This window comes from Anguilla rostrata, chromosome 2 (assembly GCF_018555375.3).
Source record: "Anguilla rostrata isolate EN2019 chromosome 2, ASM1855537v3, whole genome shotgun sequence".
Classification (NCBI taxonomy): Eukaryota; Metazoa; Chordata; class Actinopteri; order Anguilliformes; family Anguillidae; genus Anguilla; species Anguilla rostrata.
Window position 1 is genome coordinate 67,097,354 of NC_057934.1, and position 16,386 is coordinate 67,113,739.

Genomic DNA, 16,386 nt, shown 5'->3' on the forward strand with positions numbered 1-16,386 from the left:
GCTTGGATCTCTGAGACGTTTCTTTCTTTTTTTTTTTTTTTAATACTTTGCCTCCTAATTTGGGATTTGTTTTGAAATCTTGAGAGCTTCTCCAAAACGTTTCCTTGGTTGGGAAGGGATTCCTATATCCTGACATTTAAGAAAAAAAAAGATGTCTGATTCCACTGACAATTCTCACTTGGATGGAATTATATCTGATTTTGAAGGTTGGTCTTTTAAAATCTTTATCATTTTGATGTATTACTATTATGTATATACTACTATGTTGTCTCCCTTAAACTCTTTTATTGAATATATTTTGGAAGCACCAAAACCAGAAGATGAAATTATTTTGCCTTGAGGCTTTTTGTGTGTATCTCCTCAAGGACGTCACATCGTGTGCAATCTCTGGATTGTGTAGAAACGGAGCTTCTCTCTGAGCTGAGTTGTGTGTTGTGTGTGTTGTGTGTGTGTGTGTTGTGTGTGTGTGTGTGTGTGTGTGTGTGTGTGTGTGTGTGTGTGTGTGTGTGTGTGTATGTGTGTGTGTGTGTGTGTGGTGTGTGTGTGTGTGAGGCAGATCGTGTGCTCGTGCGGTGCCAGGTTCACTCCAGTGCAGCGGCGCTGGTGATTTACCGGCCCTGGGCTTTTTTGGAAGCGGGACGGCACCGACGGCGGGGCGGGAGAGGAAGTCTCAGAGCTCAGATAAACGAGAGGGGCGGTTCTGGGAGAGATCTCTCCCCAGCTGATTGAGTCCGCAGGCTAACATCTGGCTCCCCGGCTCCCCCCGCTCAGCGCTCGCCGTCTCTGCTCATCTTTCATCTCCGCGATGCTGGCGTCCGTTTTCCGTTTCATCCCCCCCTCTCCTCCTCCCCCTCCTCCTCCTCCTCCTCTGCCTCCTGTCTTATTCTTTTTCCACAGCTGTGAGACGCCTGACAGGCTCTGCTCTCTCTGATATCAGAGCACATGGCTCCTCTTTTTTTCTTTCTTCTCCCTCCTCCCTCCTCCCCTAAATTCCTCTTTGAAATACCTCAGCACTTGTGTTGTGCCATAGTCTCTGTCAATGCCAGCTAGTCTGGGGCTGTTCCGGGCATTTCTCTCTCCTGAATTGCTGTAAAGAACTGAATGAAAATACATTTTTGGTTTTGAAAAGCTATGCGAACAAAGTTGAAAAAAACAAAATGTAACATATAAAATGAAGTGTCATATTTGTAGCCCGCTGCGATGTCGAAACACATTGTCACAAAAAGTTGTGCAACTTCATTCAGCGTGTGTGTGTGCGTATCCAGTGTGTCAAATTTCCAGCCAGTGCTCTTATTCTCTGTCTGTTTGCCAGTAGTGGCAAGGAATGACTTACTTTATGACTTAATTTATCTGGCATATCTGACTTAGCACTACTGTGGGAATACATTGTGTTATTTGTTGGAATGGGGACTGTGTTTTAGCATGTGTGTGTGTGTGTGTGAAATCTGTGGGAGTATAGGTTTTATATACGGCTAAATGCAAATGCATTGGGACAGTGATGCGATATTAGTTGTTTTGGCTCTGTGCTCCAGCACGTTGGACGTTGGAAAATTTAATTCGCGGGTGTTTGCATCCCATAAAACACAGCGATCCGCGCCGGAATTACGGCCCGGTACTCCAGCACATTGGATTAGTTTTGTTTAAAATTCAGTGTGCTGGAGTACTGAGCCGAAATAACAAAATAATTGTGTCACTGTCCCAATACCTTTGCATTTAACTGTATGTGTGTGATATGTAGGTGAGTATAGGGATGGTGTTTTGGTATGCATTAGTAGTGATGGTGTTTTAGTATTCATTGGGGAGGGTACGCAGTAAAATGTCCAGTGTTAATTCAACTGTAACAGATAACATTTGGTCCCCATTGAGGGACTCTAACCACTATCTGTTAGAGTTTAATTAACACTGGAAATTTTACTGTGTAGGGATGGTGTTTTAGTGTGCATTTGTATCAGTGGAGATGGTGTTTTAGTATGCATGTGTATAAGTGGAGATGGTGTTTTAGTATTCATTTGTATAAGTAGAGATGGTGTTTTGGTATGCATTTGTAGTGTAAATGGTGTTTTAGTGTGCATTTGTATCAGTGGAGAAGGTTGTTTTTCATATGCATGTGTATAAGTGGAGATGGTGTTTTAGTTTGCATTTGTATGAGTGGAGATGGTGTTTTAGTGTGCATTTGTATGAGTGGAGATGGTGTTTTAGTATTCATTTGTATAAGTGGAGATGGTGTTTTAGTATGCATTTGTGTAAGCGGCGATGGTGTTTTAGTATGCATTTGTGTGAGTAGAGATGGTGTTTTAGTATGCCTTTGTGTGAGTGGAGATGGTGTTTTAGTATGCATTTGTATAAGCGGCGATGGTGTTTTAGTATGCATTTGTGTGAGTGGAGATGGTGTTTTAGTATGCATTTGTGTGAGTGGAGATGGTGTTTTAGTATTCATTTGTGTGAGTGGAGATGGTGTTTTAGTGTGCATTTGTGTAAGAAGGGCTAGATTACCTGCGAAAGTGTGAATCTCTAGTCTTCCTTGCTGCGTTGGGATGTGTTACGATCGTGTTACCTATGACAAGTCCCCCCGTGTTGCCTGAGACAGAGCGAGTTTGGCACGGGACAAGAGCCTGTGTGCTGGGACCGGAAATTCCGTCCAATGTGTGAATTGTGTGTGTGGGGAGGGGGGGGGGGGGGTAGAAGCCAGACGGACCGAATTAAGTATTTCAGTGCTTTGGTCTGTCTTTAACGTGGCCTTAAAATAGGCCTGCCAGTGTGTTTTTTAACCTCCGCCTGTGTGTCCAGGGCACTGTGTGTGTGTGTGTGTGTGTTTCTCTCCAGATCTGTTGTGGCTTTACACACAATGGTATGGTAAGGTAAGGTAATCTTTATTATCCCTGAGGGGCAATTTGTTGCACAGTCAGCAGTAAATACAAACATCATCAACAGTCAACACACACCAGTCAACACACAAACAATTCACACAAAAAACGTAGAATTACGTAATATTATTCAAAAGGCCAACAGCAGCAGGAACAAATGAATACTTAAATCTATTGGTCCTGCATTTTGGCAGATTATATCTGCGACCAGGTGGAACCAACCTGAACTCACCCTCAGTGATAGTGGAGCGTCTGTGGGAAGATAAAGAGCCGGACGGGATCGTGATTAGATTACTGAGGACGCACGCTGCTGTTAACCCCTTGCTGTTAGATTGTCCCCACCCCCTACCCCCACCCTCCTCTGGCCTCAGTTTAGGCCTGTTACGCTGTCTGCCTCTCGTATGCAGTGAAATAAGTAAGCGTACTGAGGAGGCGGACAGTGCTGCATGGTGTGGTTAGACCAGGTGTTCGCCCTGGCTGTGGAAACAAACTTCCCTCCTCGCACACTGCACACTGCGGTGTCTTTACGCGTCAGTTACACCAGCTTTGGCTGTGTAGGCGCGTTGCATCACTAGGGCAGCATCGTCGGACGCCCAGTTGGACTCCGCGGCGTCGGCGTGGCGACGGCTCACGTGTTTAAAGCGCGGCGCGAGGAAAGCGTCAATCACAGCCCGCCCTCGGGTAGGAGTCGCCTGTGACGCTTCGGCTTGCGGCTTGCGGGTGGGCTGGTTGTCGCTGGCCGTGGAAGACGCGGGGCAAACAGACCGGCGGTACTGCTGGAAGATGCAGCTTTGCTAAAAATGTAGCGCTGGCCATACCGTGCCTGGCCTCTACGGCACACTAACCGTGTCATACATGAACTAGGTTAGTAAAACGACAAAGAGGACCAACAGGGCCGTCGCGTTACTGACAATAAAGGAAAATGAGAGTACACGGGATAATTCGGTCTGACCGTGACCGATTTCTTGACTTCTCTGGCAGAGAGAGTCTGCGCAGGCGCCCTAGCCTGGCTCCCTCGTACGTCCTTAAAGGGACAGTACAACCCGTTACACGCTCGTCTCCGTCCTTATCACCTGAGGCCGCCGGTAAGCCAGCGGATGTTTCCTGTGTCCCTGCACTGAGCGTAGTGGGGGGTTCAGGACCCGCCAGTACAGCCTGTCTCTTTGCAGAGTACGTGCTTTCGGTTTGCTGGTCCTCTTGGGGATAGCCGTTGAAGCCCTTGCCCTTACACTTAGCCCTCTGGATTTGCACCGAATTCACACGCCAATAAATCTAGTGCAGTGTAGTACACTGCCCTTTAATACTAAGCTGATTGGCTAAACAATTGTCAGACTGGATGGGAACCAGTTTTTGTTTCTATATAAAAAACGTTCAGCTTATTTTTCCAGTAATAACTGGAATAAATGGCATAAACTCATATCAGTTGGCCTCGTACTGTATGATGTATATGAAATGTAGCTTTCTGGGATCAAAAAGGCGAGGATGCGAACATGTTCTACGAGCACAGAGAAGCCCTTCTCCAGAATGTGCACGTTTCCCACAGCTGTGTGTTGCTGGAACTCCTCTTTCTCCTCCGGATTCCTTCCTGGACAGAGGGAGTGTGCCCTGCTCTCTGTGTTCTTGCCGGGGAAAGAGAGTGGAATCCGAGCCCTAAATTTGGTAGCTTGCCGAACAAGCGAAACGTTAGCATGTTGTCACATAACTGCGAGCGTATGGTTTAAGTCTTGACCGGGTCTGAGATGTCTGAGCGTGGGCTTCCCTTTCAGTACAGTCCCCTTCAGTTTGTTTCTTGGCTGCGTGATTCATCAGGCCTTGCTGCCAGAAACTGGACAGAATTGGAGCGTCGTGTGATTTCTGTCAAGAAATGTGTCATAAGAATGTCTGTGGTGTCATTTTGAAAAACAAAGAATCGATAGTACTAACATGGTGAAAAAGCCTTGCTTTTAAGTTTAGCCGAAGAGAAAGACCATGCAGTTGGCATTGAGTTCACACTGCATCCACCACGCTTCTACAGAGGGCTGTGTCAGCCTACTCCCTAGCTCTGTGGAGTTACATGCGGAAGTACACTAACGTTTATATTACCATACAGGGACATTAGGCAATGTATCAATTTATCAACCAACTGAGTTGGAGAAATGAATCATCTGTACACACACACACACACACTCTCACACAAATACACACACACATACACACACACTCACGCACACACACACACTCACACACACACACACAAGCACACTCACCCACACACACACGCACACCCACACACACTCACACACACACACAAACACTCACACACACACACAAACACACACACAAACTCACACACACACACACACAAACAGGCGTTTGTGGCGGTGCCCTAGACTGGCAGCAAACGCAGGGGGGATTTAGGGTGGCGGTATATGTGAGGAGACGTGTGCTCATTTTAAGCTGCGCTGTAGAGAGGCTTTTTTTAAGTTATTTTTTTTTATACAAAGGCGTGATGCCTGCCAGGTCCTCATAGACGCAGTGTGTTTACAGGGCCTCACAATGTTGCGGCGTGTGTGTGTGTGTGTGTGTGTGTGTGTGTGCGGAGCGCGAGTAGAACAGCTCTGACTCCAGCCTGTCTGCACAGCCTCGGGCTGTGCTCCTCTGTTCCACTCTGCCCCCCCCCCCCCAACCCCCCACCCCAAACACCGCCCGGCTCCCGCTATTCGCGCACTTCCAGGGCCCTTCTCATGCTTCCAAAGCACTGCGGGCCCTGCACTCTGCACTGCCTACCTTCATAAAGTCTTGGGGCTTGGGTTCCCATGTCATATTCCCATAATTATTACTTGCACGTCTGCCAACAGTGATTTGCATTGAGCTCGCTGTGCTTCGCTACGCTATGCTACGCTGAGCTGCACAGGCTACCTTCATAAAGGCTTGGGGCTTGGGTTCCCATGTCATATTCTCATAATTATTACTTGCACGTCTGCCCACAGTGATTTGCATTGAGCTTGCTGCGCTACGCTATGCTATGCTATGCTACGCTGAGCTGAGCTGAGCTGAGCTGAGCTGATCTGGGCACGGCTCAAACCTCAAAACCAACTCCAGCTCTACACTCTTCTGCTTCGCTTCACTGTTGTGCGCTGGCACTTCCTTCAGGCTGTGACATTTAAACAGGAACATACACATACAAACTGGGACGCAAGCACATTTTCAGTAGAAGATGCGCGCGTGCACACACACACAAGCACACGTATACTCACAGGCTGCCTAACCCTTTCACACACAGAGAGATAGGTGCGACATTTGTCACTCTCAGTGTGGTGGGTGTCTGTGCTTTAGAGATGACCTCAGCCCTCAGATGTGGCCTGTCATCTGAGCCTGCCTCTGATAGGCTGATATGACTGTGCGGAGCCCACTGTGTGTGCTGGTCGAACGAAAGCCACTTCTTTGTGAGACAGACAGGTTCCCTCCTCCTCTTCCATTACATTACATTACATTACATTACAGGCATTTAGCAGACGCTCTTATCCAGAGCAACTTACACAACTTCTACATAGCAGTTTTACATTGTATCCATTTAAACAGCTGGATATATACTGAAGCAATGCAGGTTAAGTACCTTCCTCAAGGGTACAACGGCAGTGTCCTTACCCGGGAATCGAACCTGCAACCTTTCGGTTACAAGCCCAGTTCCTTACCCACTGTGCTACACTCCATCCTCTTCCTCTTCCCCACTCTCACCCTTAGTGCACGTCAGACACTGCACTCATCGAGATAAGAAGTATGTTCACCGTCTTGTCCATTGTAGTATGCTTTTACAACGAACGACTAAAACCTTGAGAATACTTTACGCATTTTTTCCATCAGTGTTAGGGGGATTTGGTTGCAGTAGTTTGCTATTGTAAAGGCCAGTAGTTTGCTATCATTTTTACATGAGGCTTTTATGGTGTTTTCTTAGCGCTATTAAATGTCTCCTTCTCCTATGTCCCTCTGTCATTAGGACCACACTTTTATCAGACAGAGGTCCTGGATGTCCTGGGGCAGAGTGGTTTTGGGGCTAATGTGGGTCAGCGTCAGTGCAGGGGAGTGCATAAAGGGAGGGCCATCTGGGCTGCAGGAGGGGGGGGGGTTCTCCTAAAACAGAGGGCTGCGTGTGCGCACAGGTGTTCAGCGACTCACCGGTGACAACACAGCCGTTCCGTTCGGACAAAGACCCCGTTTCCCATCATTCATTCACCGTACCGTGATGGATTTCCGGCAGCGTTTCCAGGGAAACGACCCCGGGGATGGTGTTTAATTTCTCTGTGAGGCCGGAGGAGGATGCACAGGAACACGTTTCTGTTTGGGAAGGGGGGGGGGGGGGCGCGGTTGTTTCTGACCGCTGAGGTGACTCAGGACTTTTCCTGTAGGCTTGCTCATCACACTAGTGATCAAGCAGCAGCAGCAGTGGCAGCTGGTTACAAAGCCCTCTCATAGATTACGACATCCTCTGGGAATGCGTGTGCTTCCTTTATGGATAAATCATGCAGAAAATGCACGGGTCATTAGGGCAGGGCATTGCCACTTCAGTGCAAACTGTGCCGCTGGGACATGTGAAGGATGCGTGTATATCAGCAGATATATTTATATGCAGTGCGTTTTCCCTGCGTTGTAGTATCCGAAGTAGAGGGATGCACATTTACCTGAAGGAACTGCAGATTTATGAATGGATTTTAATGGTGCTGAGACCGAGCAGACACGTGCTTGCTGCTGCTGAAAGTCTGTCTTCGCTGAGTGCTACTGAGCACTACTGAGCGCTACTGAGCGCTACTGAATGCTACTGAATGCTACTGAACACTACTGAATGCTACTGAATGCTACTGAATGCTACTAAGCGCTACTGAGTGCTACTGAGAACTACCGAGTGCTATTGAATGCTACTGAATCCTACTGAATGCTACTGAACACTACTGAATGCTACTGAATGCTACTAAGCGCTACTGAGTGCTACTGAGAACTACTGAGCGCTACTGAACACTACTGAAGCTATGAAACTACTGACTATGCGTACTGAGGCTACTGAATCTACTGATGCTACTGACCATACTGAGCGCTACTTGAGCGCTATGAACGCTAATGAATGCTACTGACGTCTACTGAATACTACTGAAGCTTGACGCTACTCGTGTCGGAACTACTGAGCTACTGAACATACTGAAGCTACTGAGTGCGCTGACTGTACTGAAGGACTGAGTGCTACTGAGTGCTACTGAGCGCTACTGAATGCTACTGAAGGCTACTGAACGCTACTGAGTGCTATTGAACGCTACTGAACACTACTGAATGCTACTGAGCGCTACTGAATGCTACTGAAGGCTGCTGAACGCTACTGAGTGCTATTGAACGCTACTGAACGCTACTGAATGCTACTGAGTGCTACTGAATGCTACTGAAGGCTACTGAGCGCTACTGAGCACTACTGAATGCTACTGAGCGCTACTGAACGCTACTGAACTCTACTGAGCGCTACTGAGCGCTACTGAACGCTACTAAGCACTACTGAACGCGTAGCCCTTGATGACCACTGACGCGCGGTCCGTGGTCATGCGCCTCGGGAACCGACCTGTCTGAGCGCAGCCACAGCTCGCATCGCACGTAGCCGACCGCTCTGAGGCACTGAATAAAGAAGCTATCTATTACTACTACTGCTACGTCTATATCTATCATCATCTATCTATATCTAGCTACATATCTATCACTATCTAAAGCGCACGCAATCCGGTCTCACTCACTGTGCGCTACGGTGCTCACGTGCTGCGTAGGCTGCTACGGGGCTGTGCTCACGGTGCTGCGCTTACTGGGCTGCGCTCACGGGGGGCTGCGCTCATGGTGCTGCGCTCACTGGGGGCTGCGCTCACGTGCTCGTATGGCTGCGTCACGCTGCCATGGTGCGCGCCACTGCTGCGTCCTCAGGGGCTGCTGAACCCGCTACCGCCATCCCAATCTCGGGACCCTTGCAGAAGGGCGCTTTCGCGACGGAAGTGAAACTCTTTGTGGGGCGGGGGGTCTGTTTATCGACGGTCGCAGAAGTGCTAGCTCTTAGCGTTTTTGGTTTCTGCTTGCGAAAAAAAAAAGGCGTTGTGTGATATTTTAGTGCAATCCCCACTCCTGCTGTATCCGTTTCTCTTGTGACTGGGGGCTTCAAAAACAAATCTTTAAACAAATCTGTGGTGCCTGAAGGAATGTGCGAAAAACAGGAAGGTTTTTTAAATAATTTAAAACTAAGAACAAATCAATTTGTGCTCGCTGTGAATCACTTCATAAAAACTTTATTAGAATATGAGATGTTTGGTCTGTTAAAGGACAGACTGGACTGTAGATATTTTGGTTAGCTTCCCAATAGAGAATCTGAAATGGTGTCATGGCTGACTGGGTTGTACAGTGACTCTCCAAGAGGGTAAACAGGCAAGCCAGACTCACAGAAACATGTCAAGGGAACATGTCACTAAAACGATGAATATCATTTATTCAGATGTATATGCCATTTTTTCAAAGACCTTTTGATGGAACTGGACAGGTTCGATCTGATCTGTGCCTATACTGTACCCGTACAGCAGTGGGTTTAAAGAAAGGGTCCTGGAGAGATGGATTACATTACAGGCATTTAGCAGACGCTCCAGAGCGACTTACACAACTTTTTACATAGCATTTTACATTGTATCCATTTATACAGCTGGATATATACTGAAGCACTTCCAGTTAAGTACCTTGCTCAAGGGTACAACGGCAGTGTCCTTACCCGGGAATCGAACCTGCAACCTTTCGGTTACAAGCCCAGTTCCTTACCCATTGTGCTACACTCCGCTGCTCTGTTCTTACTGCTCTGCTCCCAGCTACGGGCTGTTAGTGAGCATGCTGGGGGACCGTCCCCTTGCCTGTCCCTAATTCAGGCGGGGGGAAGGGTGAGGTCCTGGCCTGCCCGTGGGTACGCAGGTCCAGCCCTGATGTCGAAAACCTGCCAGAAATGAGCTCGCTCAGCCTCTCGAGGAAACGACAACGTAAATCGGTCGGTGTCCAAACTCTCAGCCCCGCGTCGAATCGGAATCTCGAACCTGGCTCGCGGTTTCAGTCGCTCCGTCCTCGGGGTGGACTTCCTTTCTGCAAGCCGGCGAACGGCGCGGGCTCGTCTCCGCTGTTCGCCATATTCAGTGTTTAAACTTCGGGCCCTTCTCATGGGGTGTTTTGTACGGTAGGCGGCTGTTTGACTTCGCGGTTCGCCCAGTGATTTGTGCACATTTTGAGGGGAGCCGCGCTCGCTTACGCTGAGGGAAAGGGCTGTCCTCCCAGCGCTCCTCTTGATGTTCGGGACTTTGTTTGTAGCAGAGGGAAGCTTGTCTGAATTGTGAGTCCGGCAGCGTGGCGATACAAGCTGGCTGTTGCTCTCGACTGAAACGTTTACCTACAGCATCGCCTGCAACACTTTGTTTACGTGTCGTGATTTGTATTCAGCTTCAAACATGGACGCCACAGAAACACACACGACGTGTTTGTGAATGCATTTGTAGCATAAGCATTCATTTAAAAAGAAGTTGGTTTTTTTTGTTGTAATGGAATATAGTTAGAATATTTTTTTTTTCAGGAAAATGCTGTTAGCACTGTGTGATAAATATTATTCTTGTGCCCAGTAAACATTTAGAAAATACTCTGCCAGCGCAAGTATGCAAGTATGTGAGGTCCTGTGAATACTATGATGTTTGCCACAGTGTGAGTGCTGTCAGTGCGTTTGGTACTGGAGGTGCTGTGGCAGGGCTGTTTGTGAGCGAGTGACTGACCCCACCTGTACCTGCCTCCGCAGCACTGAAGAGGTCGTTCGAGGTGGAGGAGGCGGACGCGTCGGCGCACCACTCTCCGCTCGTCCGACGGACGCACAACCTGCGCGCGCCCGCCTCCTCGCCCGCCCAGCGCCACCTGGAGCCGGGGGGGCCCCGCAACTCGGACCTGAGCGGGAGGCCCGAGGGGGCCTTCCAACGCTCGCCCAAACCGGGGGCGCGGCGGGCGGAGCGCACGCCCGAGCCCGTGTCCCGTCGGACGGAGATCTCCATCGACATCTCGTCCAAGCAGGCGGACGGCTCGCCGGGCCCCGCCGTCTCCCGCTTCGGCCTGAAGAGGCCCGAGGTCCTGGGCCACAGCAAGGCCCCCGAGCAGGCCCCCCGGCGGGCCGAGCCGAGCCTGGCCCGCCCCCAGGAGGCCCCGCCCCCGCCCGTCAGGCGGCCCGATACCGCCGTCACCTCCACCTCCAGGATCCCCGAACCCGCTCACAGGAAGGCGGAGCCCGCCAGCCCGGTCGTCAGGGCCCCCGAGACGCCGGCGCCGGCTCCCGCCAAGCCGCCGGTCAACAGCGTCGCCGTGACGACCGGCGTATCCTCCGCCCACCTCGCTCACAAAGCGCCGCCCCTGGGCTCGGAGATCCGCGTCAGGAGTCCTGACGGTAAGCCCCGCCTCCTCCTTTTGCCTGCTCGTCTTTACTGGCCGCGTGGGTCTTCATCTCAATCTCAATCGCTATTGGTGCCCCTTTTGGAAATCAATCTTTTTGATTCATTTTTTTGCATTTTGTCGTATTGGCAGCATTGCATGATTATTAGACAGTGGTCTGTTTCAAGTTTCATTGGCTCTCCGTTGCGCAGACTTAATCGTATAATAATCTAAGAATAACCACCTTCCATGCTGAGCTAACCAAGCCAGCCTGACTAATTGATCTGTTGTTAGGCTTTGAAGTGGGATGTGGTCAAGAGCGTCTTTCATAGTCTGAAGTGGCACTCCATGCCCCTAACCGCTGCGATGCTTTCAAAACAATTTTTTTTTCTACGAAAGAGGGCATTTACGGACACACAAGGCATACTTTAAGGCATGAAAAATGAACCGGGGCAGTGTGTGATGCTATCCCAGCTCTCTTTTTTAGCTCTAGTTGTGCTCCACTCCAGTCGCTGGGGCCAGAAGTAAGCGTGGCGGGGCTTTTATGGAGATGATGAAGAGGGGAGGAATGCCTCTGTGAAGCGAGTGAATAATGGAGTGGTGGAGCTGTGCTCACAGCAGTGGGTCTCGCTGACCGGGCCTTTCCTCCACGCGGGCCCAGGGATAGCCATAATGGCGGTTTCTCCATGGCAACGAACGAGCTCAGCACTTCCAGCGCCTTGTCAGATGAGTCACCCCCCCCCCCGAGGAACGGCTCTAACGCGAGATGCAGGGGCCGATGTGAAGCCAGAGGGCCCTCCCCCCCCCGTGTGATCTTTAAATTAGCGAGCTCCCTTTTTGAAAAAATATTTTTCGAATAAAACCGCCAAGCCCGGGCGCCGCTTTGGGCTGGGGCGGCCTTGAGAGATCTCGGTGGTCAGCTGTCCCGGTGTTATCTTTCAGAAGGGCCTGGCATCGAGGAAAAGCTGTTTGCGTGAAGTTAACCGTGGCGACGGGCGGGGGCGGGGGCGGGGGGGAGGGGGGTTAGTGGGGGGGGGGGGGGGTTTCTCTGGCCGGCGTTTGATGTTGGCGGGAGATCGGCGAGGCGTGCGCAGGCCGACGAGCTTCAGCACACATGGCGCAGGAGAAACCGCGGAGGCCCCGGCGGGCTGTGGAGAAGGACAAATTATGGGGTGAAAAAAGAACAAAAAAAAGAGAAGAGTTCCCTTTAATGTGTCGTGAACTAGACGGGGGGGGGGGGGGGGGGGGGGCAGACCCTGGATGGGGGTACATCTCCAAAGGTTTCTAATGGACCGCTTTGTTTAGTCTTGGCAGGCAGCGGAGGCACGGGAGAAATATCACAGAGGCCTGGAGATTGCGCTTGAACAAGATAAGAAGAGGTTGATCTGTTTCAACTGGAAAATTAAACATAAATATTGATTTTCACTAAACAGTCCGAGAGAGAGAGAGAGAGAGAGACAGAGAGAGAGAGAGAGAGAGAAGGAGAGAGAGAGAGAGAGAGAGAGAGAAGGATCATTGCAGTCATGCCACAAAGGCAGCGTATAGTGTAGATATGGTACAGCCAGCTAGCGACCACGAAGAGTTCCAGAACAAACACGGAAATGCCCTTATAAACGATGTGTGTGTGGTGTTTTTCTTTTTTCTCACCAAAGTGTATTTAGGGAAAGGATGGGGTGCACCACAGAATGACCTCCGCAAAAATGTTTGTTTGCCTTAACCTTCACGATTCATTTGTATCCACGGAAACCAGAGGCTCTAAATGACTCGTCAGTTGGGCTGCGGCTTTGTCAGGGGCTGGAGACGATTCGCTGCTGCCCGTGCAATGACGCGTAACAGTCCGGACTGTTCTGTGGGGAACCATTTCTTTGATTCTCACTTAAAAAAGGTGAATTCGTGAGGCACGAATAGAGGTGAGGGATGTGAGTAGACCACACGCTACAGTGGCTGAGTGCTGGGTGGAGGGGTGGAGAGCTGGGGGGGGGGGGCAGGGCGCAGCTGCATTTTGGAAATCTCATCGTCGGAAAAAAACCAAAGGCAGCCTTGCGCACGCTGGGGCTGGGCACAGGTGCAGTGAGGGGCAACTCGAGGGAAACCCTGCTGCTCAGATGGCTCTGTAGGCCCGGCCCTGGGAGGGACTGGTGAACCACAGAGCGCCTCTCTCTCTCTTTCCATACACCCACACACCGAGAAATACGCAGCAAAGCGCACGTGCACAAACACACTGCAGCATCTCCAAAAAACCTACACAGCAAAACAGTGGCAGCCCAGGACCGTGGGACCTCCCCGTGTTTGCCAGGCCGGGCTGTGGTTGTCCCGTGAGGAGGGGGTATGTGGGGGTACGGGGCGGCGCTTTCACTCCGAGGGTTTTGGCGGTCTGTGACAGGCCAGAGCTACGAGGATCTGTGACAGTCTAGGCCTTCATCCCCAGCCAGATCAGCAGTGAAATGGAGGTGGAGGCGTTTACCTTCACTGTCTGTCTCCACTCTGTCCCCACGCCAATGCATTTTTTATGTTGTATGTGTGGTTTAGAGCATGCCTTGATGTATTTATTTAAAACTGTAATATTTCTTCATGAATTTCCTTTTTTTTTTAAAAACAAAAAAAAAAACAATTTAGGAGTCATATATTGACCCCATGCGTTAATACGCCACTGTGGGTCTCTTAATGAGATTCACAGTGCTTCAGAAAAACTCATACCTCGATGATTAATACAGACAGGAACGAGATTGTGCCGGGTAATGTGCAGAAGGCTGATATGGTTTAACACAACTCACAGAGTGAGTAATTCCCACAGGGAGATAATGGGCAAGCAATAAAGATACCCACACTTTTTTTTGTTTTATCCGTAGAGATACTCGTATGGGCTTGTGCAATTGAAGCGCAGATGTGTTATTTGCCCGTCAGTGCTGCGATTCCTCCGCAGCCCATTGGCTCAAAATGTCCCCTCTTTGTAAGCGGGAGGCCGGGGTTGGGGGCGGTGGGAAATCCAGTAGGGGGCGGGGGGGGAGGGGGGGGGGGAGAATTTTCAAGATGTCTGAAAAGCAGCAGCATCTGACACATTTGGGTTTGATTACTGGCGCTATTTAGCGCGCGGTGCGGATCGAAAGGCTTCGCAGGCCAGGAGTGGGAGGTCCGGAGTGGGCCAAGTGGATTCCTGTAAACTTGAGGGAAGGGGAGAAGAAGAAGAAGAAGAAGAAAAAAAACAGAAGAAGAAGAAGAATGAAAAGCCAACTATGACCTAATATGTCAGCCTTTTTGGACAGAGGGTCCCTCAGTGCAGAGATTGCTGAGGGTTGCACCTCTCCGTCTTGGATTGGAGGATGAAAGGCGATGAATGTGGCTTTGTGTGTCTCCGGGCAGACAACTGCGGCTCAGCGTGTACGGGAAGCCATTTTCAGTTACAGGTTTTTGACGGTTAGACCAAAGGCCCTACCAGACGGACCTGCTCTACCTAGAAAGAGGGTGACCGCTGTAATGCGATAGCCTCCTTCGTATTCGGGGTGAGGCGCTCACACTGGGGTACCACGCTGTTTTAACAGACGGAGGGATGAACTACCGCGCGGCGCCGTCGCCAGCGCTGATGTACGCTTCACCGGATAGCACGCAGAGGTTCTCACAGCAGGCGTATTGAAGTGAGCCTGGAAAGATTCACATATTAAACACGATATAAGAGCAATTTAATGATCTGCTCCTGGGCTGGCCTTAGCTGACCTGCTGCACCTCCTTTTCTCCTGAATACATAAAGGTGCATCACAGTGATACGTTGATCTTGGATATTGACAGGCGTCGTTTCTTTGATGTGTGGCATAGTGGCTAAACAGGTTCATGCTTCTGTACCCAGGTAGCAAACTGAAATTTTTTAAAAACTTTAAGGTGTTTAGCACCTTCTTTTTCTTCAGTCGGTATCCAGCTGCGTACAATGATTGTACCGAAAAACAATATTATATACATGAAGCCCCAGGTTAATAAATAATGGAATTCATGGTATAATATGGTGTACCTTTGAGGGGGGATAAGTTTCTAGGCTTCAATTTCCAAACAAACGACTGTCATTGTACCCTTGTGTACAGTACTCAATCTGCAACGTATTAGTGAGATATCCAGCTGCGTTGGATTCTGCGATAAAAACGTTGGTTATGTAAGCGTCTCTGCCAAACAAATAAATAGCAATAATAAGCCTCACTGTAGCTGTAGCTGTAGCTGGAGGGCAGGGCATTGCAGTGATTTTCCACCCCACGTTGCGCTGTCGAGTTCCCCCCTCAGTTCAGGAAGTCTGGGTGAGTTATTCCCCCACAGGGACTGGCCCTATTAAGGCCATTTCTCCCCAAATTAAGTGTGACCCGTGTTGAGGTCCTGGGCCACCCTGACGGAGAGGGTTCAGGCCGAGTATGTGGAGATTTAATCTGGGAGTCACCAGTTTCAGAGAAACCAAAAATCGTCATGTGATATTACTGCATATGTTTTTGTATATTTATACACCATAATGAATTTCATTTTTATATGAGATTCTATAAGATGTTCTATAAACTGATGCTAATAGTTTCAAGTGTTTATGAGGCCCTGCTGTGCTGGTTGTGCAGTGAGAGTATTCAGAACTTTTCCACTTCACGATAGAGGTGGCTGCGTGTTTTTGGATATGTTAGGTAGACGCCTTCCTGTAAAGTACTTTTTCCGACAGGAAATGACCTCACACACAAGCACGCACACACGAACACACACGCACGCACACACACACACACACACACACACTTCCCTGGCTTCCTTCCGCTTGCCGTCAGAGCGATTGTTTCCCCTCATGTTGACCTCGCCGCGGTCCTTCCTGACCGTGGAGAGCGGTGGCTGCTCAGTGGTCTGCAGTGAACGGAAAGGACGCTTCACTGCAGTGTTAAATGATTAAATAAATGATTTCACTAAATGATTAAACTGTCCATACAACACAGTAGCATATCCAGTGGCTTTCAATTTTTATAGTGGTTCATTTTTTTATTATTAAAAGATAGCTGAAACTCTAACAAAATGACCAAGATCAGACAGTTTTTCCTATTTCTTAAAGCTAATTGCAAAGCATTATCACCAACATCATCATTGTTCCACC

At 49.5% G+C, this 16,386-nt stretch overlaps 1 protein-coding gene across 3 annotated transcripts in view; it reads left to right on the forward strand.

Annotated features, from left to right (window-relative positions):
* septin9b (septin 9b) overlaps nucleotides 1-16,386 on the forward strand; it is an 85,377-nt gene that overhangs the window by 27,598 nt on the left and 41,393 nt on the right. For 2 of the 3 annotated variants that reach the window (XM_064324179.1, XM_064324182.1), the window contains one exon: nucleotides 10,675-11,307. In XM_064324179.1, coding sequence (XP_064180249.1) covers nucleotides 10,675-11,307 — 633 coding nt within the window. Of the gene's footprint in view, nucleotides 207-10,674; nucleotides 11,308-16,386 lie in introns of all 3 variants that reach the window. The other variant, XM_064324181.1, reaches the window with a different exon arrangement.